General features: G+C 41.5%; 1 protein-coding gene across 4 annotated transcripts in view; it reads left to right on the top strand.

The window, feature by feature from the left end:
- Positions 1-22,277, top strand: part of sipa1l1 (signal-induced proliferation-associated 1 like 1) — an 82,107-nt gene that overhangs the window by 45,856 nt on the left and 13,974 nt on the right. For 2 of the 4 annotated variants that reach the window (XM_086167044.1, XM_086167042.1), the window contains exons 4-17: positions 1,027-1,109; positions 1,259-2,778; positions 2,996-3,218; positions 4,354-4,484; positions 5,959-6,147; positions 7,219-7,393; positions 9,061-9,164; positions 9,309-9,466; positions 15,918-16,497; positions 18,929-19,027; positions 19,534-19,709; positions 19,907-20,194; positions 20,884-21,033; positions 21,293-21,414. In XM_086167044.1, the coding sequence (XP_086023170.1) occupies positions 1,378-2,778; positions 2,996-3,218; positions 4,354-4,484; positions 5,959-6,147; positions 7,219-7,393; positions 9,061-9,164; positions 9,309-9,466; positions 15,918-16,497; positions 18,929-19,027; positions 19,534-19,709; positions 19,907-20,194; positions 20,884-21,033; positions 21,293-21,414 (3,796 nt within the window). In that variant the 5' untranslated portion in view covers positions 1,027-1,109; positions 1,259-1,377. Of the gene's footprint in view, positions 1-1,026; positions 1,110-1,258; positions 2,779-2,995; positions 3,219-4,353; positions 4,485-5,958; positions 6,148-7,218; positions 7,394-9,060; positions 9,165-9,308; positions 9,467-15,917; positions 16,498-18,928; positions 19,028-19,533; positions 19,710-19,906; positions 20,195-20,880; positions 21,034-21,292; positions 21,415-22,277 lie in introns of all 4 variants that reach the window. The other 2 variants (XM_086167043.1, XM_086167041.1) reach the window with 1 other exon arrangement.

Below are 22,277 nucleotides of genomic sequence, written 5' to 3'. Positions count from 1 at the left end.
CCTGCGCCACGCTGCCCCTTTTGCGATTATAATTGATATTATCTTCAACTAATACCTGAAAGGCTTCTTTAGCATATCAAAAATGGCCACACAACGCAACCTCAAGCAGTATTTGTTTGCAAATGGAAATCTCCCATTCAGATTGTATATGTTCACCAACACCTGCCAGTAAAATGAAAAGGATTTAGCTTTGAAGGTCTGCCTGTTAAACTTCAAACATATTGCTGTTTCAAGCCAGACTTCAACTGTCCAACACGAAACAGAGGGGATCCTTTATCATGAAATTAAAACTAATTTCTATTTGCTTAATCTTGTTACTACTTTATCCCACTGGATAGTTTCAACATGCACTGCCTGGTGAGAGACCCATTTAATCAAACCTTTTCCTCTGATACTGGTTACCAAGCTGTTTGGTCTGTGAATCTTGCGCTGTATTTTGTCTGCGGTTAACCCTCATATTATGTTAAGGGTCAATTTGACCCATTTCACCCATTGACCCAATGGGTCAAATTGAGCCCTTAACAAAATATGAGGGTTAAGAATCACAGTTTAGGTGCAAAGTCCTGCGGTGTGATTTAAAATCGGCCTATAATTCAACGGACTTCAACTACATATTTAGCAACAAATAACTGCCTAAACATAATAACACACAACCTTCAGTACACCTGTTACATCTGCCACATACACTGTCGGCAGCTCTTGTTTTGTCAGGCTTGTATTGCTTTGTGGGTCCCCATGGCTGTGACATGTGATTTCTGCTTAAATTCAGACAAACTAGTTCTTTCTGTGACAAATAAACTAAAGATGTTCTTTTAAAATTGTGTTTTTGTGAAGGAATCACATACATCTCTTAGGATCTCCTGCAAGCACTAAATAGACGGTTCTGATTTGTTCTTGGATGAGACAGTTTTCTGATGTTCACCGTCTTGCTTTTTCCCATTCATCCTTTGTTTTCTTCTTTCATTTCTGCACCTCTCCTCTTTGTTATTCGCTATAGAGTTGATTTGACGCGCATTGTTGTTTCAGCTTTAATCTGATGAAGACTGAGTGTTAGAGACTTCAACGGAGAAAATCACAGTTTCTTCTCATAAAACTCAAATTAAGTGCAGGTATCTCCTCTTTACTATTGTTTCATTTACTCTGATGAATGTAATCCACTCGAATTTCACTGCTTTGAAAATATTGCTGCAGTATTTTTCCTCTTCATTACATTTTTGAGTCCTCATTAAGATGTTGTCTCCCTCTGCTTTTCTTACAGAACTCAATGTGTCTTTAAGACTCACTCCCTGCTTTTGTCAACAGGGACTATGTTGAGCCCAAACTAATCAACACCCCAATTTCTATCTTTACCTCCCAATTTCCCTTCCCAAGTCTATAATGACCAGTCTCAAGCGTTCCCAGACAGAGCGCTCAGTCGGGGGATCAGTGCCAGCTACTGATGAGTTTTATACCCGTCGTCTGCGACTACCCAATGGAGGTGCACCTCCACCCCGCAGTGAGAGTGCTCACATCTCGTCTTCTTCCACTACTGGGACCAACCCTGGTGTCCCAAAAATGGGAGTCAGGGCTCGAGTGGCAGACTGGCCCCCAAGAAAAGATGGTGGAGGAGGAGGTGTCTGGCATATCACCGTGGAAACAGACTCACCCAGCTCCACCACGACCAGCTCCTCAGGATCTGGAAGTGGGGATAGAGAAAGGCTTGGAGGGGGTGGAGGAGGCGGGGGTGGCAGCGCTGGTAGTGGAGGGAGTGGGGTGTCAGCCGTCACAGCCCACAGCAATCTGTCAGCCAAGCTGGGCCACTTGATAAGCCCCCAGGATTCGTCCATGCTTCGCAACATCCACAATACACTGAAGAGTAAGATGCAAAGCAAGGGGAAGGACAATCGTTTTCTGTCACCAGATGGATATCTAGGATCCCCTCGCAAAGGCATGAGACGCATCCGCCAGCGGAGTAACAGTGATATAACAATTAGCGAACTAGATGGGGATGGCAATGAGGGTTGGTCCTTCTCTGGGTGGACACCCATGCATCGTGAATATGGCAGTACTTCTTCAATAGATAAACATGGTGTATCTGGTGAGAGCTTTTTTGACATGCTCAAAGGGTACCAATCATCTGAGGCTCCCGATCAGCGAAGTCCAGCTCCAGAGAGGCTAACAGAGCTGCTCACTGTAGCCCCTGTTAAACAAGCTGCCATGGACCTGCCAGATGGTCCCTTAGGGCCAGTCAGAGGTAGTCCTGCTAGTCGGCTCAAAGAACGAGAGAAGCATTTGAAGAGGAGGTCCAAGTCAGAGACTGGTGGAGAGTCAATATTTCGCAAACTACGCAGCGTTAAGGTGGAGGGTGATACATCAAGGGCTGGCTCGGATGCTGAAGACGGGGGGAAAGGGGATGACAGTGGGCCCCCACCAAAGCCCTGGCAGTGCCAAAGAGGTTTTGCCCATTTTGATGTCCAGTCTCTTCTCTTTGACCTCAATGAAGCTGTCCAGAGCCGGCAGTCTGGAGCTAAACGCAAGAACACCACAACAGGTGCTTCAGCTGCAGCTGCTGCTTCTGCTTCTGCCACGTCATCCTTTGCTTCCAATCAGAGTGGAGTGTATGGGTCTCCCTGTGGTTCACAAGAGGAGCTAAGCAAAGACGGCACAGGAGGAGGGCACAGTGCCAACCCTGCTTTGGACCCAGGTGATGACAAGAGCAATGACCTTGTCCTCAGCTGCCCATGTTTCAGAAATGAGATTGGTGGAGAGGGAGAGAGGAACATTGCCCCCGTTAAACAGGTAGGTTTTATTTAAGATGAGGGTATTTATATTTATGTCTTACAAAGATTACCCATATTTCCATGTAAAATCAAGAATGAACTCTGTAAAATTAATTTTTGAATATATGTATTTTTGGAAATCACATAAGATGCCATGACATACTATTAATGCAACAAATGCTTTAATCACAATATTCTGGTGGTTTTTTAACTTTTTCTTGTCTTACGTCTCTCAGCAGGGTAGCATAGGGAGTGGTGGGAGTTCTAGTAATGCCTCTGGTAGTACAGAGGAAGGACCCCTGGAGGCCACCCTGACTACTCATTTTACCAATGCTGGTGTTGCTGTTTTAGAGGCCTCCAAGGATGGACCAAGTCAACATGCTGATAGGTCCAAACGATATATTGTGGAACATGTTGATCTTGGTGCATATTACTACAGGAAGTACTTCTACCTCAGAGGTAAGAAAAATTGAACAAGATGTGCTTAGAAACATAAATTTTTTATGTTTTCCTCTAGTAATATAATGTAACTAATACGTCCTAATTTGAGTTGGGTGTTCAGGCACACAATGCACAGTTTTGAGATTGCACAATGGCAAGTGCTGGAAATATTGGGAGGAAGATAGAGCTGGAGATCTGAGCAAAGTTGCTCCTAACGTAACCAACTATTGTTTGAGATGTGAAATGTAGTCTCTAGTTGTGAAGGAGCAAAAGCTCTAGCGAGAGTTGGAGTAGAGGCAGCTAAAAATAGTTGGGACTCTCTTCCTTGTATAGCCTTGATTCAAGAACCCGGTTATTTGGGTGAGGTTGGACCCTTTGTTTCTGGAATTGCCCTTGTAAATCACACTAAGTGGGTTAGAATATGCATTTGCATTCATTTTCAAAAGAACTTAATAAAGGCTTGGATGCCTGGTCTGGTAATGCCATGGGAGTTACCAGTTACCAGAGTAATTTTGCCTAGTGGACAATGTGAAAATCAAAATCAATCAAAACAAATCAAATCAACATTGAGGTAGATGACTAGGACTCATGAAAATCCGAGTTGTGTTTTGCTATAGGCTGATCTATTTCTGTGCAAGAAATTGATTGGCCATTACAATGACCAATTGGAATCATAAGGTTGTTCATAAGTGTAGAAGGCACCAGAATACCTTGAGGCAAAAAACAAAAACAAAACAAAAACACGATCAACTTTCTGGTCCAGGGTGGCGAACCAGTTCAGCAAAGAGTAAAATAAAATCCAGCACCACTGCAAAGGGCTACACCACATATTCCCACACATCACCAGTGTGGTGAGAGTGTTAGAGTAAATATTAGTTACATAACACATTGCTTGCTCAAACAGTATTCAAAAGTCCTTTTTCTTACCTTTGCCACTAAGTAAAGAAAATTGTCCTGTTCCACTCTTCATATTCTCATTTCGCTTTTTGTTGACAATTAACCTGCTATTGACTATTCTGTCTGTAGTGCCACCTTAGCTGGAGTCAACCTGGGCATATGCACATGGCATCCTGTATTTACAGTATGTCTGTTAGCTATCCTCATGGAGTGTCCTTTGTCACATGCCGTCTGTTTCACTTTATCTAATTTTCAGAGCACTGGAATTACCTGGGGTTGGATGAGAATCTAGGCCCCGTGGCAGTGAGTCTAAGGAGAGAGAAGCTTGAGGATCACAAGGACCACGGTCAGCAGTACAATTACAGGGTCATTTTCAGAACTAGTGAGGTAAGTGGACATGACCCTCCGAGATTTTTTTTTCTTTTTCTAATCTGTCAATTTACTAGAACGGTTAATTTTTGAGGCTTCCCTTTGGAGGTGTTCATATTTATAAAATGTTTGAATATTTAATCTATTGCATATAAGTCAGTATTCATATTGTTCTATTCTTAGTTGCAGTACTGTGCAGTACTGCAGTACAGTTAGTATCAGGGTCAATCATCAAACAGTCCACAAAAAGAAGAAAGAGGAAATAAAAATAAAACAATCAGTGTTCTTTCTCCTTGTTGTCTGATAATGCTTCCTTGAGATATTATAAGCCACCACCTCCACACCCCCTCAAACTACTCCTATTAGATTGCATTGGAATTCAGCCTTTTAGCTATTTATTCACAATACCCATAGTTCTAGTGAGAGAAACCCTTTTCCTATAGATAAACAGGAGCCAGAGATCTATGTGCTCATTCCCTAAGCCGAACGCCCACCTACCATATTTCTCAGTCTTCATCTGTGAAGCACAGAGCCATGCCATTTTGCCGCTAAATAAGACAAAAATAGTGCCCTTGGTATTTGAGTGGAAAAGGGAAAGCATTGCTTTCATATTGAGGCAGACCGTGAGTAATAACCCTTCCAATCTCTTGGGATGAACCACTACCTACCGCTGTTCTCTCTCCTTTTGCTTCCCTCGTCCCTTAATTGCTATTTTCAGAGGAGGGTGCTGAGCAGGTATATATATATAAATATATAAATATATATATATATGTATGTGGGAAGGGGTGGGATGAACTGATGTTGAAGAGATAAGTCTGGTATTCATTGAGGTGAGCACTTGTCCCCTCTTCAGATAGAGAGCCTCTGTGCATTGGCAGTAGACCCTCTGAAAACTATATGAGGACACTAACAGAACACACACACACACATCTATGTCACCAGCCCAGACTCCCAGCGATGCTTATTGGGTCACATCAGATATTCAGGGCCGTCTTCCTCCTAGAGTCCTCTTTAATTATTCATGAATATGTGTGAGCCACAGGTTAAGAGATTTTATTGAAGAAAATGCACCACCGATATCTACAAAGACTTACTTTCTTTGCCACTTTTCTGCCACTGCACTGCAAAGAAAAAATGTGCTTAGAATTGTCTCATAGCCTCATTGAGGATACATAGCTGCATTTCAGGGCTTTATTATAATTTTGCAAACATAGACTTGTCAGTGTCACGGCTTAATATATTTTGTGAAGAAAAGGTTTCTTAAAGAAAAGCAAAGATACAATCATAATAAAAGAAAATCAACAACCAATGGAAGAAACATCACATGTCTAAAGTGGGTTTAGCATCGATATTGATATTCAGTAAAAATCTCGTACATTAGCAATAAAAATTACGAATGATCTAAATGTGTATCCTTTTTCCTATATTCTGGATGACTCATTCAAATGCGTTTTCCAGAATGTTTTTCTTTAACAATATGACTTATGTCTAGTTAAATACCCTGCGTGGCTCCATCATAGAAGACGCAGTACCCTCAACGTCTAAGCATGGCCTGGCTCGAGGCCTGCCCCTCAAAGAGGTGCTGGAGTACCTAGTGCCCGAGCTGAACGTTCATTGCCTGCGTTTGGCACTCAACACACCGAAAGTCACCGAGCAGCTGATGAAGCTGGATGAGCAGGGGGTAAGAAAACCCAACAAGTGTGTTTACATGCACTTTAATCCCCAGGTTATAGTGTGTCTCCTAGAACAAGGTCTTATGTATGGTTATGGAGAAACAGGGTTATTGTAATCAGTTTTGGGGGATTTCGTGCAACCTCAGGTGTGTTCCTCTTCGTGAGATTTTTTTTTTTTCCTGCACAAATTTATAGTAATTTGTGCATCCAATTTACAAGTATGCAAGTGCATGACTTAAAGGCCTCAGAGAGGAAAAGCACAGTGGCGTGTTTGGATTAATCGGGTGATCATTACACTAAGCTGTCCCTCCATGAATTTAAACTAATCCCTTCCAAAGTATCTGTTAAGCTGAAACTAACCCGGAGAAGCTTGTAGAAGTCTCCTCAAATTGATTTCCACATCTGAACTGTGTGGAAGAGCCTTGCTCTGTCTCTCTTATATAAAAGTCAGAAAGCAATAGTGGGCTAGTGGAGAAATATGATTACAAACCTGTTGCACAGTCATTAAATTTTAACAACCAACTATTCTGCTATCGTAAAGACATTTTCTTTAGTGCGACAAAAAGGATTTAAATTTGTATTTTTTTGCTCTTTTTGCTCTCATTGTCTCTTATCTCCTTGTGCTGTTTTTTTCAGGTGGGGGGGATTTCTGCTTTTTGTACAGGTGTCTTGGGTGTTGTAAATGTTTTATTGATCCATTTCATCTGACAAGTAATAATGGGAAACTGATTTTGACAGCGTTTGTTATATTAACACACACACACACACACACACACACACACACACACACACACACACACACACACACACACATATACACCATAACCTTAAAAAACAGAAAACAAGCAAAATAAGCCTGTTTTATTTGGGATGCTCCAATTATCAGAAGCCTTGCTCTGGAAATGTCAACATGGCCTTTTCGACACAGGTTTTCTGGACAGTGTTAGTGATCAGTTTAATGCTACCCAAGGTGGTTTGTCCCTGAATGCCCAAGGGCTCTCCCTTAAATGTCAACAGATTGACATTATTGCTACACAGTAATATTATGTCTCGCCTTTTCATTTTGACGCTCTTTGCAGCTGAGTTTCCAGCGAAAAGTGGGTGTGATGTACTGCATGGCGGGCCAGAGTAGCGAGGAAGAGATGTACAATAACGAATCAGCTGGGCCAGCTCTTGAGGAGTTCCTTCATCTACTGGGGGAAAGAGTTCGCCTTAAGGGGTTTTCCAAGTATCGAGCCCAGCTGGACACCAAGAGTACGTACATCAACAAAGATACATATTCTGTTTCCACACAGACTTTAAAAACATGCAGTATGCAGTTCATTGGAGATTCTTCTTTGCCTGGATGTGGGAGTGAGTGAGTTACCCTGCCTCTTGCCCAAACACAGCTGGGATAGGCTCCAGCATCCCCCCACTATTATGAGTGAAGAATAAGTGATGATGAACATTTCAAACATCAAATGACACTGAGTTTCAGTACATTTATATCAAACCTCAATAATTTATTGGATGATTTGTCTTTTCAGTCTTTTGAAAATCTTAATGCATAAACATCTATACCTGGATATATTGACACATGTTTTATTCCATATTGTGCAATACACTTACAGGAGATATCATTTTATGTGGTCTTCATTTTCTGTTTATATGAAATAGCTGATGGTTTTGTGATTTGATTGTTTGAGCCAGGCATAAAACCTACCTGACAAACTGGAGGCTCTTCTACAGGACTTACTTTCTCCCTTTTAGCTATTTTTTGATTTTCTGAAGCAGTCTTGGCCCGTCAGACTTCCTCTATTAGTCTCAGACCTCAGTTCTAATCTATGTTAATCTCTGTCTCTATCCAGTGAAATAGATTCAGATCAGTTCCCAAATTTGTATTTTTTATAGGCTGCACAAGAATCTGTGCACCCTCTAAGTACCTTTTAATTTCTCTGTTTGAAGTATATTACCCCAAACCTTCCTTGTACTTGATGTTAATACTTTCTGCGACTTTCTATGACCTTCAGTAAATCGAACGCTGCCATACAAAACACTCGGGATAGATAAGGGGTAATTAATTGGTCTAATCTAGTTATGTTATAAATAGGCTTTTGAACACATTGTGACTTTTTTGTTCCCTGGATGGAGTGAGTCTGTAGACTATGGAGGCGGTTATTAGCATTCGACGGTCTCTTAAGTGTGCTAAGTGCGCAGGGTTGACCAGGCTTTCTGATCAACATTCAGAGAGTGAGAAAAGTTCAGTTAAAAAAAAACAAACAGTCATGTGTTTATTGCAGACAGTGCTTTTTCAGAGAGAATTAATTGCTTGATTATTATTAAATTTATTTTGCACCAGGGATGTCATTGAGAAGATATGAACTTTGTTCTACTGTGTATTTATACCCCTGTAATAGCTTTGTCGCAAACGGCCCAAGGGGGAAAAAAAGCGGTAATCAAAGCTCAATTTGTCACCATTTCATCCAGAATGGCAACATGTTTATTCAAGGTGCATTTCTTCGGCAGGCCGTTGCGCTCACAACGGCATCCATGAATATTGTTGAGTCAAAGATTATGTCCAAGCGGGTTGTGTTGTCAATCATTGGGATAAATGGGAGGGACCTCTCTCTGCTGAGCCTTACTGCACTATTCCTGATGTGATTAAATCCAATCAAAAGCAGCACAGGGAAAAGAAGAAATAGAGTAAGGGTAGAGTAAGGCCAGAACTGATCTCAAACACATCTATCAATTTCACCTCTTTGCTACTTGCAATGGAATAGATGTACTGTTTACATAAGTATATCTTTGGTCATTTTGCATTCAGTGACGTGATTATTCTTTCTGAAATCTGTGCCAACTGGACTTCAGGGCTAGCGTAGTTATGCTTTGTGTACTTAGTGGTGCGACAAATGACTTTCACATTAAAACTGTGTTTTATTCAGCTGACTCCACTGGCACCCACTCCCTCTATACCTCTTACAAGGATTATGAGATCATGTTCCATGTATCTACAATGCTGCCCTACACACCCAACAATAAGCAGCAGGTAAGTTGTTTTTTTTTTTTTTTTTACACTTGAATTCTGATTCAAGAATTTTGATGAGGGCATCACTTGGACTGATATGACCCTTTTCACAACCTCTACTATCATATCTATTATCGATTCTATCACTGTCCTTAAACTTCCCAGCTCCTGCGGAAGCGCCACATCGGGAACGACATCGTCACCATAGTATTCCAGGAGCCAGGAGCTCTCCCTTTCACTCCCAAAAATATTCGCTCACACTTCCAGCATGTCTTTGTGATCGTGCGGGCCCACAGCCCCTGTTCTGACAACAGCTCTTACAGGTGAGATCCACCCCCGCCACACACACAGTTCTCTATTTCTGGTTTCTGGCTTATTTGTGTTTTTAAATTTTGTGGTTGATATTAGGTGGGTAATTTCAATTAAAGTAAATTGAAAGCAGACCTTTTAAGGCTGTTTTAGGTCCCCACTTAAAATCACTTTATTTCTTTTATTGAAATCAGTCTAACGAATTTCTAGGGGGAAAACAATGCTGTAAAATGATGGCTATTTTTGATAATAAGAAATTCCAGTTGTAGATGCTTTGTTCTTTTTTGACTTTTCAATCCTCTAGTTTTGTGATCACTGTAGATTTATTCCCACATTTACTGACATATGTAATATGAAATAGAATTTCCCTGTTTGGAGCCATTTTACAAAAAAAAAAAAAAAGCTTTAGTCTAATTATTTTTCTTTAAAATTTTATCCCTGTTAATTCTCTTCCTCCCTCTTCTGTCCTCTTATCTCATATTCTGTCACTCTCTCCATTGTTGCTCTGTCCGAACCTTCCTCTGCTTCCCATTAACGGCTGTTTTTAATTGCTTGTCTGAGCACATTGTGAGAGGACTTAATTATCCCCCACAGGGGGGACTTCACGACTGGGCAACAACACACACAGCGATACCAAGAGACTAGCGAGCAGAGTGAATACAATGATAATGACGTTTTACACATGCTGTCCAGTCCCACAAATGTGAATTAATTTTTCCAGCATGGCAAATAATTGCCCACAATCAAATTGCTGAAAGATCAGGTTTCAGGAGCACAATGGGATTCCTAACCCCTACAGTGAACTTAGTTTACATCGGTGCCTCGGCTGGTGTGAAGCTCTGATGAGTGGTCATTTTTTTTAAAGGACCTCATCAGTGTTATTAGCTAGTCTGACTTGGATAGGTGCAACCTATAGTAGGCAGTTGTTTAATACCCTCTGTTCTCATTGCTGATGTTACTGGTGGTACCTTCATACATTTCTTTAATTGTTATCATTAAAAGCGGGTCAGACTTAGACAATAACTACATATATTTAGTCATGGAACTGTAACAGAATGTCAGTTAGAAAAAGTAAGAAATTTCAGTGTAACATTTTTATCAGATGGGGTTAGAAATAACACACTTTAATTAAGCAATTGAAAAAAAGAGAAGAAAAAAGAGCTGTTTTAGGTGTCCCTGTCTATCCAAGTAATCTCGCTCCAATAAGTACAAGTTTCCAAACTGACTCTTGTTATGGATCCAGATTAGAGGAAGTTGTTTTTAGATATCCGCCAAGAAAAGTATTTCTGAGTTAAAGTTGTCTGTTCTTTAGTTTGCAGACCTAGTCTATTCACATATTTTTGTACCCCTGAATTTTGAATTTTGAATATTTTAATTCTAGAGGCCATATTTCTTGCTGCTTGTTTATTTTTGAAGATGTTTATTTTAATTGACCACTCCATATAATCCTCCTCAGCCTTTTGGCAACTCCGTACACCCGTTTTCTCTCATTCAAAAACATATTAAGGTGTTGTCTTGCAAAGCCCAACCGATTCCATTTAATTTATTTCTTTTTTTTAAACATTAAAGACATCAATGCCCACTCACTGAAATCAACCTCTTTTTGTTACCAGTTGTGTAGCATGTATTTCTTTATAATAGTTATGATTATAGTGAATATTATAATTATAGTACTCATGCCCACCTAATTTGTGTTTATTCATCATTTTGTTCATGCATTTTGTGTATCATGGACCCCCTTGAGAGGTGGATGGGTCTTTTTTTATCTTTCCTTTTTTCCAAGTCCAGCAGTAAAGTTTGTTATTATCTAAAGTCACATCTATATACCGTGGTCTTATGTAATGGGTGGGGTCTAACTAGTTTCCTTAAATAACCGTTAATTGAAAGTATCCTCCCCTGTGTACTAGAATCATCTTGATGACTGTGCACCAGTCCATTTTTATACACAATCTTAATTCCATTGATATGAATTTTAACAGCTGAGAGTTACTGTCCAAACAGTAAAAATGGTTTTACATTTGAACATTTGTTTTTACATTACCCCTTGGTGTTATGTATTGCACATTTTGTCTTTTAATTCAGAACAAAACAGTTAAGAACCAAAAAGAATATATGTTTGTTCATTTAATTTGATGTTTGTTTATATAGGTATTTTCTAAAATAAATCTGGTATTATTTAATGTTTATATGCAGCCCGCTGTTGACTGGTACAAGATAAGTCTACCCATATACCACCAAATCAAAGTGCCTCTCAATTAATTTTTGATTTCAATTAATTTTACATGGTAAACCGCATGTTGAAGCACGACCACTGTTCATGATGTTTACTTTTTCTGGATGGTATTGTATCATTGCACAAATACAGTGGGGCAAAAAAGTATTAAGTCAGCCACCAATGGTGCAAATTCTCCCACTTAAAAAGATGAGAGAGGCCTGTCATTTTCATCATAGGTACACTTCAATGAGAGACAGATGCGAAAAAAAAATCAAGAAAATCACATTTACTGATATTAAAGAATTTACAAATTTATTTCCAAATTATGGTGGAAAATAAGTATTTGGTCAAGAACAAAAGTTCATCTCAATAGTTTGTCATGCAGTATATCCTTTGCTGGCAATGACAGAGGTCAAACGCTCTCTGTAAGTCTTCACAAGGTTTTCACACACTATTGCTGGTATTTTGGCCCATTCCTCCATGCAGATCTCCTCTAGAGCAGTGATGTTTTGGGGCTGTCGGTGGGCAACTCGGATTTTCAACTCCCTCCAAAGATTTTCCATCATGTTGAGATCTGGAGACTGGCTAGGCCACTTCAGGACCTTGAAATGCTTCTTACAAAGCCACTCCTTCGTTGCCCAGGCAGTGTGTTTGGGATCATTGTCATGCTGAAAGACCCAGCCACGATTCATCTTTTGTGGCCTTGCTGATGGAAGGACATTTTCACTCAAAATCTCACCATACATGGTTCCATTCATTCTTTCCTTTACACGGATCAGTCGTCCTGCTCTCTTTGCAGAAAAACAGCCCCAAAGCATGATATTTCCACCGCCATGCTTCACAGTAGGTATGGTGTTATTTGGATGCAACCCAGCATTCTTTCTCCTCCAAACACAAGAAGGGTTTTTACCAAAAGTTCTATTTTGGTTTCATGTGACCATAGGACACTCTCCCAATCCTCTTCTGGATCATCCACATGCTCTCTAGCAAACTTCAGACTAGCCTGAACATGTACTGGCTTAAGCAGGGGGACACGTCTGCCACTGCAGGATTGGAGTCCCTGGCAGTTCAGTGTGTTGATGGCAGCCTTTGTTACTTTGGTCCCAGCTCTTTGCAGGTCATTCACGAGGTCCCCCAGTGTGGTTCCGGCCTTTTTGCTCACCGTTCTTGTGGTCATTTTGAATCCACAGGGTGAGCCCCATATCGAGGGAGATTATCAGTGGTCTTGTATGTCTTCCATTTTGTAATAATTGCTCCAACAGTTGATTTCTTCACACCACGCTGCTTACCTATTGCAGATTCAGCCTTTCCAGCCTGGTGCAGGTCTACAGTTTTGTCTCTAGTGTCCTTTGACAGCTCTTTGGTCTTGGCCATAGTGGAGTTTTGAGTGTGACTGAGGCTGTGGACAGCTGTCTTCTATTCTGATAACCAGTCCAAACAGGTGCCATTTATACAGGTAACGTATGGAAGACTAAGGGGCCTCTTACAAAAGAAGTTACAGGTCGGTTAGAGCCAGAATTCTTGGTTGTCTGTAGGTCTGTCTGTTGATTTTTTCTGGATCTTTTTTTTGCATTCTGTCTCTCATAGTTGAAGTCTACCTGTGATAAAGTGTACCTGTCGTCTTTGGAACCGAACATTCCTGGGTCGATTCCTGGCTTTTCTTAGTGTGTTGAAGTGTTGTTGAGCAAGACACTGAATCCCTACTTGCCCCCTGGCACGGGTTAAGGTATGGGTTAATTGCAGAGAATGAAATTCCCCTCAGGGATTAATATAGGATAAATTATTATACATTTAATATATATTATATGTCATATTTGATAATATACCCGACCAATATTTGGATTATTGAAGTTTAAAGAAAATGATGGAGTTATTTTATAATGATCTCGAATTGATAGATTGTCTATAATAATTACTATGAGAGAGTGAGAGGGTGAGTGAGTGAGATCCCTGGATCTTCTGTTGGTCCAGTGTTTTCTCTGGATTTGTGGAGAGCCTCCCACTGCAGTAGGTATTGACATGTTGTTTCTTGCCCTGGCTCAGTGGGCAGCAGGTCGTGGATACTGGACGAGTGGAACCTCCCACACACTACATATTTATAAGACCACAAATCACCAAGGCCACAGGAATGTGTTCTCTTTCCTTTTCACTGCCAAATCTCCTGCCGCAGTGTCCACAAAACCGCTTAACAGCTTCGCAATTCTAATTGCTCTACATCCTCCTGTCTGTCTCCCTCTCCTTTTTTCCTTCATCTGTCTTATTTTTCTCCCTTCAGATATTTTTTAATACTCGCCCTGTCTTGTTCCCACTATGGCTTTTATTCCTCTATCCCTCCTCCCCATCAGTTCTCTCCGATCAAATGAGTCACAGGTCTCTTGGTTGACAGGCTCACAGGTGTGCATGTGCATGTGAGATCTATACAAGCGCTTTTCGAGCCACATGTGCAGTGTGTGATGCTTGTAATGAAAAAAATAAGAATCAAAAAGGTCACATTTTATATTAATCATTTGTTCGGCCCGCTCATTGACACTTCTGCCGCTCTTCTCCAAAAAGCTCTGCATGATTCATTTGTCGTCGACAGAAATAAATTTGAAATATTGCTTTGTGACTCTGTCACTTAGTTCCAGGGGTTGTCAGGGACAATTGAACCCAAGGAACAATTAGAATGATAATGTAATAATTGACGTTTTATGTTATCCAGTTGAATAAGGCAAGTTTGGGAAAATTTAGAAATTTCTAGACATGTTAACAAACCAAATGCTCAAACACAAACACTACTTCCTGTACATGTCCTGCTGCAGGAAATGCGGTTTTGCAGTCAAGCAACGACAACTAATGAGGATAATCCTGGTATTTCTGTATCAGCCGTTAAGTTAAAACTTCGTTTGCAGGTTAAAACCAGCGAATTGCTTCCTCTCTCTGTGGCAAAGCAAGAACGGCGGGAAATGAGGTGTCAACAATGTGATGGCGAGTACAATTGAACACCGCAGATCTCCAGTGAGGACAGGGTGTCTCTCAGGCATATTTAGAAATATGTGGGTGACATATTGACTCCAGCTGCTTATTAGACCAAATTATTAATTCGGCGTCAACATGTGTACTGGTGCATGTCAACAGGGAAGTGTGTGGGAGGAGCACGCTGACTTTCAGCCCCGCTTTTGTCAGCTAGCAATTATCACTTGAGAGAGGATCTGGTTTGTCTGATGCCAGACAGGTGACCTGTCTCGAGGTAGCGGGCTCTGCGGTCACCTAAAGAGGCTGCTAGTGCATCACTGTGGTTAGCTGAAGTGAGCCCTGGCATGTTGGTGCTTGTCCTTCAATCCACAAATCGATATTTCCCCTCTTAGACCGTTGCTTTGTCCTTGGTCTTGTTCAAGCTGGTTTCTTGTTCTGTGTGGTTTCCAGGGCTTCATGCTAGAGATTTAGAGTAGCAGGTTGTCTTGTTGTGCCTCTACCTTTCCTTGCCCCTCGGCTCAGCTGAGCATGGACCAGACTTGACGAATAGACATAGATACCAATTTTGGTTAGTAGTAGGCCAGTAAATAATGAGCACATGGAGACAATGAACATTAAGATGAACTCAAATTAATGGAAAAATGCATATGATTCAGTTTTACCGTGTGCTCTCGGGTTTATTGCAGCGTCGCATGCAGAAGAAAGAAGGACCTTTTATTGTCATATCAAGTTATACATACAGTACAATATCAGTGAAATCAGCTGCGAAAAACCATGAGCAGAAGTCAGCTACTGAACAGTGCCAACGGAGCAGTAAAGGGTTCAGCGTTTTGCTGAACAACACCACAGGCTAGGAGGAATGCTGTTTGGTTTCGAGGACGACCATCCCAATCTCTTGAGCCAGGCTAGTCCTAATAGAGCTATCACACTGTACGGTGGCCTGACATGACAACAAAAGGCATGTCATATAAAGCAAACTATAAATCTCACCTGTTGGACTGTTTTAGAAAAAGGTAAGTCAGAGGAAAATTTCATTCAGGGGGTGTAGGCACTAGATTTCTGTCCTGTATTTTGGCATTTTGCACTTAAGACCATTGATTAGCACTTCCACATGAGCACAAATAAATTGGTGGCCAAATACAGCATAAGCATTCATCTGGGATGTGATTCCAAACAAAGCACAACATGTGTTAAACTATTTTGTTTCCAGTTCTGTCTTCAAAATGTGGATCTATTCTTTGAACACAACACTAAACGTTAATCATTTATTGATTATTTTCTCATTCCCGGTGTAGTGTGGCTGTCACTCGTTCCAAAGACATGCCTTCCTTCGGGCCTCCTATCCCGGAGGGTGTGACCTTCCCTAAGTCCTCTGTGTTCCGGGACTTCTTACTCGCCAAGGTGATCAATGCTGAGAACGCTGCCCACAAATCTCACAAGTTCCGCGCCATGGCCACCCGGACGCGCCAGGAGTACCTACGTGACCTGGCTGAGCGGCACACCACCAGCACACCCATCGACCCATCAGGGAAGTTCCCTTTCATCTCGCTAGCCCACAAAAAAAAAGAGAAGAGCCGGCCTTATGGAGGAGCAGAGCTGCGCAGCCTGGGGGCAGTTACCTGGCCGGTCCATGTCGAGGATCACGGGGCAGGAGGGGAAATAGAGGCCCTCCTGTCCATTTCCAATGATTTCCTCATACTGCTGGACCAGGAGGCAAAGGCAGTGGTGTTCAACTGTGCCACAAAAGATGTGATCGGCTGGTCGCTGAGCAGCCCCGCGTCTTTACGGATATTCTATGAGAGAGGAGAGAGTGTGTCTCTGAGGAGCATCAGTAATAACACAGAGGACTTCAAAGATGTTGTCAAACGTCTAGAGGTGAGAGGACCACTCACACTTTGACTCCATTCATGTAACATTGGCTTTTATTGTGTGGAATAGAATAGATAATGCCTTCAATGGCTCCACCATGGGAAAATTTTCAAGTGTATGATAGTCACTTAGCAGGTGTTTATATAAGCAGTTACTGATGGCTATCCTACCAATTACATGCCAGGTTTCCAGAGCCAGAAAGATGAAAAAATTTTGAGCAAATGTGTCAGTTGTTGGCATAGAGTATACAGAAACAAAATCAATGACGGGAAATGCTGTACCGAGTTTGATTGGCCTCTTTTGATATTTGCTGTTTAGTCAGCTGACGGTCTGCCAGAATGCCAACATTTCTGTGTCTGCTTGCCGAACCTACTGCCTTATGACTGGCCTCGGTTTATTCAGAGAGCTTCAAAAACACCTGGACAACATCCCCATAATGGCTCATACACCTACACATGCTGTGATGTGGTGGTAGCTCTTCCTCAGCTGTTGCCATGGAAACTGGTTTGAAAAAAAAAGGCGTTTTCTTATGTAATCATCAGTGCCTTTCCCCTAGCGCCTCCCTTCCTTCGAACTGTCTTGCATGTGTGTGTGTGTGTGTGTGTGTGTGTGTGTGTGTGTGTGTGTGTGTGAGAGAGAGAGAGAGAGGTGGACAAAAGATGTTTTTTATGTAACAGGATATCACTATGTGTGATTTGCACACATGCAGGAAAGCACATACATGTGAACATACAATTGTTGGGTTACTAATCTGAAGGAAATAACTTTCATGTTTGCATATGCGGTTAATCTTCAATCATTTGTACGGCACCGTTGCCAAAGAGGATGTAGCCTCAGGCCGCCTCCCCCTTTATATAGTTCTTGATCTGTCTCGCTTGCTTCTCTCTCTTTTATTGGGTTTCAGATTCCTCGTCCTGATTATATTCACTTAGATTTTATATATATGCGTACTTATATGTGTATATATATGCTCTGATCCTACCAGTTGGTCAAATTGATATACATTTTCACATGTAATTTTTGAACTCTAAACCAGATAAAAAAAATAATTTGTTGGATTCAATTCATAATTTGCTACAAATCAAAGAAAGTGAGGTCATATCACAGAAACTCTTCGATACGGGACAAGTATTCAGAAACTCTGCCCGAGGTTAGAATTATGGGAAATATGACAAGAAGCAGAACAGCCTCTTCATTTCGCTTTCATTTTTCTGCTCTCCTTGTTCACATTCTGATATCAGGGCAACATTGCCTGTCAAACGCCCACATGGTTTGCTCACATTATCAACCTTGGCTTTTTAAGCTTATCTTAATTAATCTGTATTTCAATCAACCCATGATTCCCCATGTCTCTTAAAAAGAAAAAGTCTTACTTTCTCTCACACTGAGATTACAGAAGGCCAGTGGTTTTACAGCTTTAGTAAAATAATCCCCACAGACCCACTTTGAAAAAGAGTTTTCAAAAAATAGCACCAGTACAGCAACAAATAGCAACAATAGACAGCGCAGAATCAATATATACTGTAGTCCAGCCATCATCGTTTAAAAGTTTGTGCTTGCTCGTGGGTAGGTGTGATCTGTGTGAACCATAAACTACTTCATGTTCTCATTTTTTGCAGATATTTCTTTTTCGTACAGTTTTACCGCTCTCTGTATTTGTATTTTGAAGTATACAAAAAAATCAGGAAACTGCACACATTTACTCAGCAAAATGTTCTGAATGCTTTTGAACGTAAACACACTTGGGGGCATGTGTGCATTAGTTTATTGAAGTGTTTTTTTTTTTTTTCCTATTTGTTTACTCGCACTTCTTTGTTGCTCCTCGACTATCAGGCGGGATATCAACACTGTTATGAGCTAATGCCTAAAATAGGCTGCGAAACAAATTCCATTAAATTACATACTCTCGGGTGAAGGAGCAATGATATGAACTTTTTTTTTATCCTTGAAGATAAATCCTCTGTCGTGCAACCCATGTCCACCTTCCTCTGAGGCTGTCAGACGGAGCAGCGAAACCAGTGACATCACCGTTCACCATTGTTAGTTTGATACATGGAAAGTATGAGTGCTGACTCCCCTGCAGTCAGTGGACAGGAAACATATGTCAAGCAAACGGACAAATGTTGTCAATCACAGAATTTGTCAAAATAGTTCGGTATCAATAACAGGGCCTATTAACATCCTGTTTAATTTTTCTCCTTTTTCTTACCGCAAGAATGGCAGGCGCGCTTTCATGCATATCCTACAGATTTTTTTTTACTGTTTTAGTCTAGTGCTGTTATCTTAAAATTAATGTGTAATTGTTATACTTTTTATGATATTTTTCCCTTTCTTTTTTTTCCCACCAGCCTTCCCTTTTTTGCGGCTGCCTTTTTTCAGCTCTTCACAATTTAATCTGTCATCTATTCTCCCTGTCATTTCCTTACCCTGCATCCAGTCTCTGACGAAGGGCTGTGAGACATCAGAGATGACGCTTCGTCGAAATGGCCTGGGACAGCTCGGCTTCCACGTGAACTATGAAGGCATTGTGGCAGAGGTACAGTAGCTGTCTCTATACACATCTGAAGATATTATCCAAAACAAGACACTGTGTGTGGGTTTATTAGCCTCACTTGATGTAAATATGATGACACCCTTTGTCCTTGCTATTTTAGTGTATTGGTCAATTGTGTTTTGCATCTTAGTTTAACCGGTTTTACTTACTTTGCTAAAGTGCTTTTCACAACAAGAATTAAGCTATTTACATGCAAAACATAAAATTAGAAGGTAATGAATTACAATAGCATGGCAAACGTGTGTCTGAGCTAATAACAGGGTTTTTACACTTGGTCACTCAGTTATTATCTTCCCCCTGGTTAGGCGATGTTTTAATAAGTATACAAATACATCTGTCAGGTTCACTTATTTTCTAAGTCCCAGATAAAACTTTTTGTCTGGGAATGTTTCAAAGATTTTGTGAAATTTCTAAAAGTGGAATATTAGTATTATAATTAAAAAAATGCATCCTATGTTTCTAAAAGGTCAATGTTTTGTTTTATTCAGGTGGAGCCATATGGCTACGCGTGGCAGGCAGGACTTCGACAGGGAAGCAGATTGGTCGAAATCTGCAAAGTCGCCGTAGCAACACTGACTCATGAGCAGATGATTGACCTCCTGCGGACCTCCGTGACTGTGCGCGTCGTTATCATCCCACCCCACGATGATGCCACCCCACGCAGGTAGGCATGGAGGGAGACTTTCAACCCATTGTCAGGGTTGGATCATTTACTGTTACCTAGGTGATATACTAAAATGCTGCAAATTCTAATATCTTATGTGAAGCCTTTTTGAAATCCCTGCCTAGAAGAGAGGAAACAAAGCCTCGCTGATACAGTGAACAATTGTGGGCCTGGAATCAAACTCCTGTCCTCCACAGGGGCTGCTCAGAGCTCTACCGCATGCCTGTGTCAGAGTACAAGAGCAGCAGCAGCGACAGCGGCTCGTTCGAATACAAGTTCCCCTTCCGCAGCAACAACAACAAGTGGCAGAGAACGTCCAGCAGCCCCCAGCAGTCACTGACGGCTTCACCCCAGCCCCACACACCCAACCGTGCCATCAGCCTTGGGAGCTCAGTGGGGAAGACTCTCTCAGCTGAGAGGCTAGAGAGGGGTGCCGTCATCCCGCGCAGTGTCAGCAGTGATGGACGGCCCCTGGACACCAAGAGGTGAGATCCCTTCTATACAACGGGACGTTTATCATGTGTGAATCCCAACCAGCTGGTTGAGGCAAGTTGAGATGATTTACAACATTTTTTTCATGAAAAAAGACACCCTTGAGATTAAAAATCCCAGAATGTTGGGGTTTCATGGGAATTATGAGCATACAAAAGCCATTACATTATAAACAGACATGGCTTCCTTTTAAAGTCTTCCCTTGGATAATGTCATATGTTTAAAGGTTTTATTTCTCAACCTCAATGGTGCTCTGTTTGCGCCTTTGCTCTGTTTTAATATAATTTTCCACCCATCGCCAAAGACCTCACCGGGTTTTTTGGCTCCAAACACTGTGCTCCTTTTGTCCTCTATTCTAAATTGTTTTTTATTGTGTCATTACACTTTTGCAAGTTGCACTTGTATTCACATTTATACAAAAGTGTACGCCAGCCGCTGAAGATCAGTTCCTTGTGGATTTCTAATAAGGAACTCTAAAGAGTATTAGTGACATCGTAGGTCTAGAATGTGTTTGAAGTACAAAGGAACAATCGGTGGAATTTCCTCTCCAGGAATGTTTGGATGGTGCTTTACTTTCTGTATTTCACATCCCGCTAGTTCCCCCATTTCCGTTTGCTCAGAACATAACTCACCGTGTGTGCGTGTGTGTGTGTGTGCGCGCGCCTGTTTGTACGTATAGCAGGATGTCCCCAGGCACTGAGAGCTACAGCCTGGCCTCCTCCTTGGCGCTGGGTCGTTCTCCCCACAATCGCAGTTCTCCCAGTAACCTGTCTTGTTCCAGTGATGCTTCCGGGAGCTCTGCTCACTGGAGGCAGAAGTCCATGCCTGAGCAGTAAGGAGCACTGTTGGTGCACACCGAATCTGAAAAAAAAAAAAAAAAATTCTCAGTCATCTTCCAATGACACACTAAAAAAAGATTTATTTCTCTGTGAAGTCCCCCCCCTCCAAACTGTTCTGTAACATACAATGAATGTCTCAATATAAAGTTAATTTTACCATTTTCAACCCTTTATCCAAACTGGCAAGTGTCTTTTATAGTAATGGTACAAGCAAAATTTGAAATATTGGAAAAAAATTTGTTTTGCTCACAGGTTCGCAGGCAATCGCCATTCTCCCATGTCTTCAGAGAGACAGGTAGTCGGAGAGGGTGGATCAGGCGGGAAGTCCAGTGCCAATTGGTCAAGAATGGAGGAAGGAGTTGAAAGAGGGTCAGGTGAATATCATTTTTGGGGTTCGACATTGTTTCCGATGCTGTAACACTCTTAACACTGTAATTTTTGTCATTTTGAACCTGTTTTTTTTTTTTTTTTTTAAGCTTGTGGATAAATGTGTGTTATACGTGCCTGTGTGCATGTGGGTGCACCATATTTCCAGATTTTCTGCAGCTCACAGGCTGAGCAGCTCCTGGCCCTCTCCTCTTTCTCTCTTGAATTGTACTAGCTCAGCTACAGCAGCTTATCCTCTCCATGAATCTCAAACGTGTCTGCAAGTGGACGTGAGAATGATGAGGGGAACAGACAAAGAAGAGAGTTATTGAATGAGGGCAAAGGGAAGCGGTCAAACGGTGATTCATTAACATGGACGGTTGTTTTTTCTCTCTAAGGTTTCAGTCATGAAGAAAAAGAGGGAGAAATTCCTTTCCTTCCTGTCTACGCAGTTGGCTTACCTCCTCCTAGTGTGCCTTTTCTTCCATCCCTCCCTCCCTTCTTTCGCCCAGTTCCATTCCTCATGCCTGTGTTTACCTCCCATTCAGTTTTTTTAATCTCTTTTTACTTTGGCTCTCGTCTAATTGAGAGTACTCTCATGCACCGCCCTGTGAGTTTTCTTTATTTTTGTCCGGCCTGGTTAAATAAAAACCACATAAACTGTTATCCTTCACTGCTCCTCCGATTCCCAGCTGGATGTTCCCTCGGACAATTGTCGACCAAGTGACTTCCAACCATGTCCCCAACCTGATTCTGACCTCCGCAATCACTAAGAAAAGCCTCTCATTTTGTGGCTGTTTATATTACTTCTTTCTTAACTGGTAAGAGAGGAACAATTCAAGTCAGGCCAGCTCACCGGAGGCAGCCAAGT

The sequence above is a fragment of the Fistularia commersonii genome, chromosome 20 (genome assembly GCF_037954325.1).
Source record: "Fistularia commersonii isolate RoL2024-O1a breed Wild chromosome 20, RoL_Fcom_v1.0, whole genome shotgun sequence".
NCBI lineage: Eukaryota > Metazoa > Chordata > Actinopteri > Syngnathiformes > Fistulariidae > Fistularia > Fistularia commersonii.
Note: the sequence above shows the minus strand (reverse complement) of the source record. Positions and strands in the feature narration are given on the sequence as shown.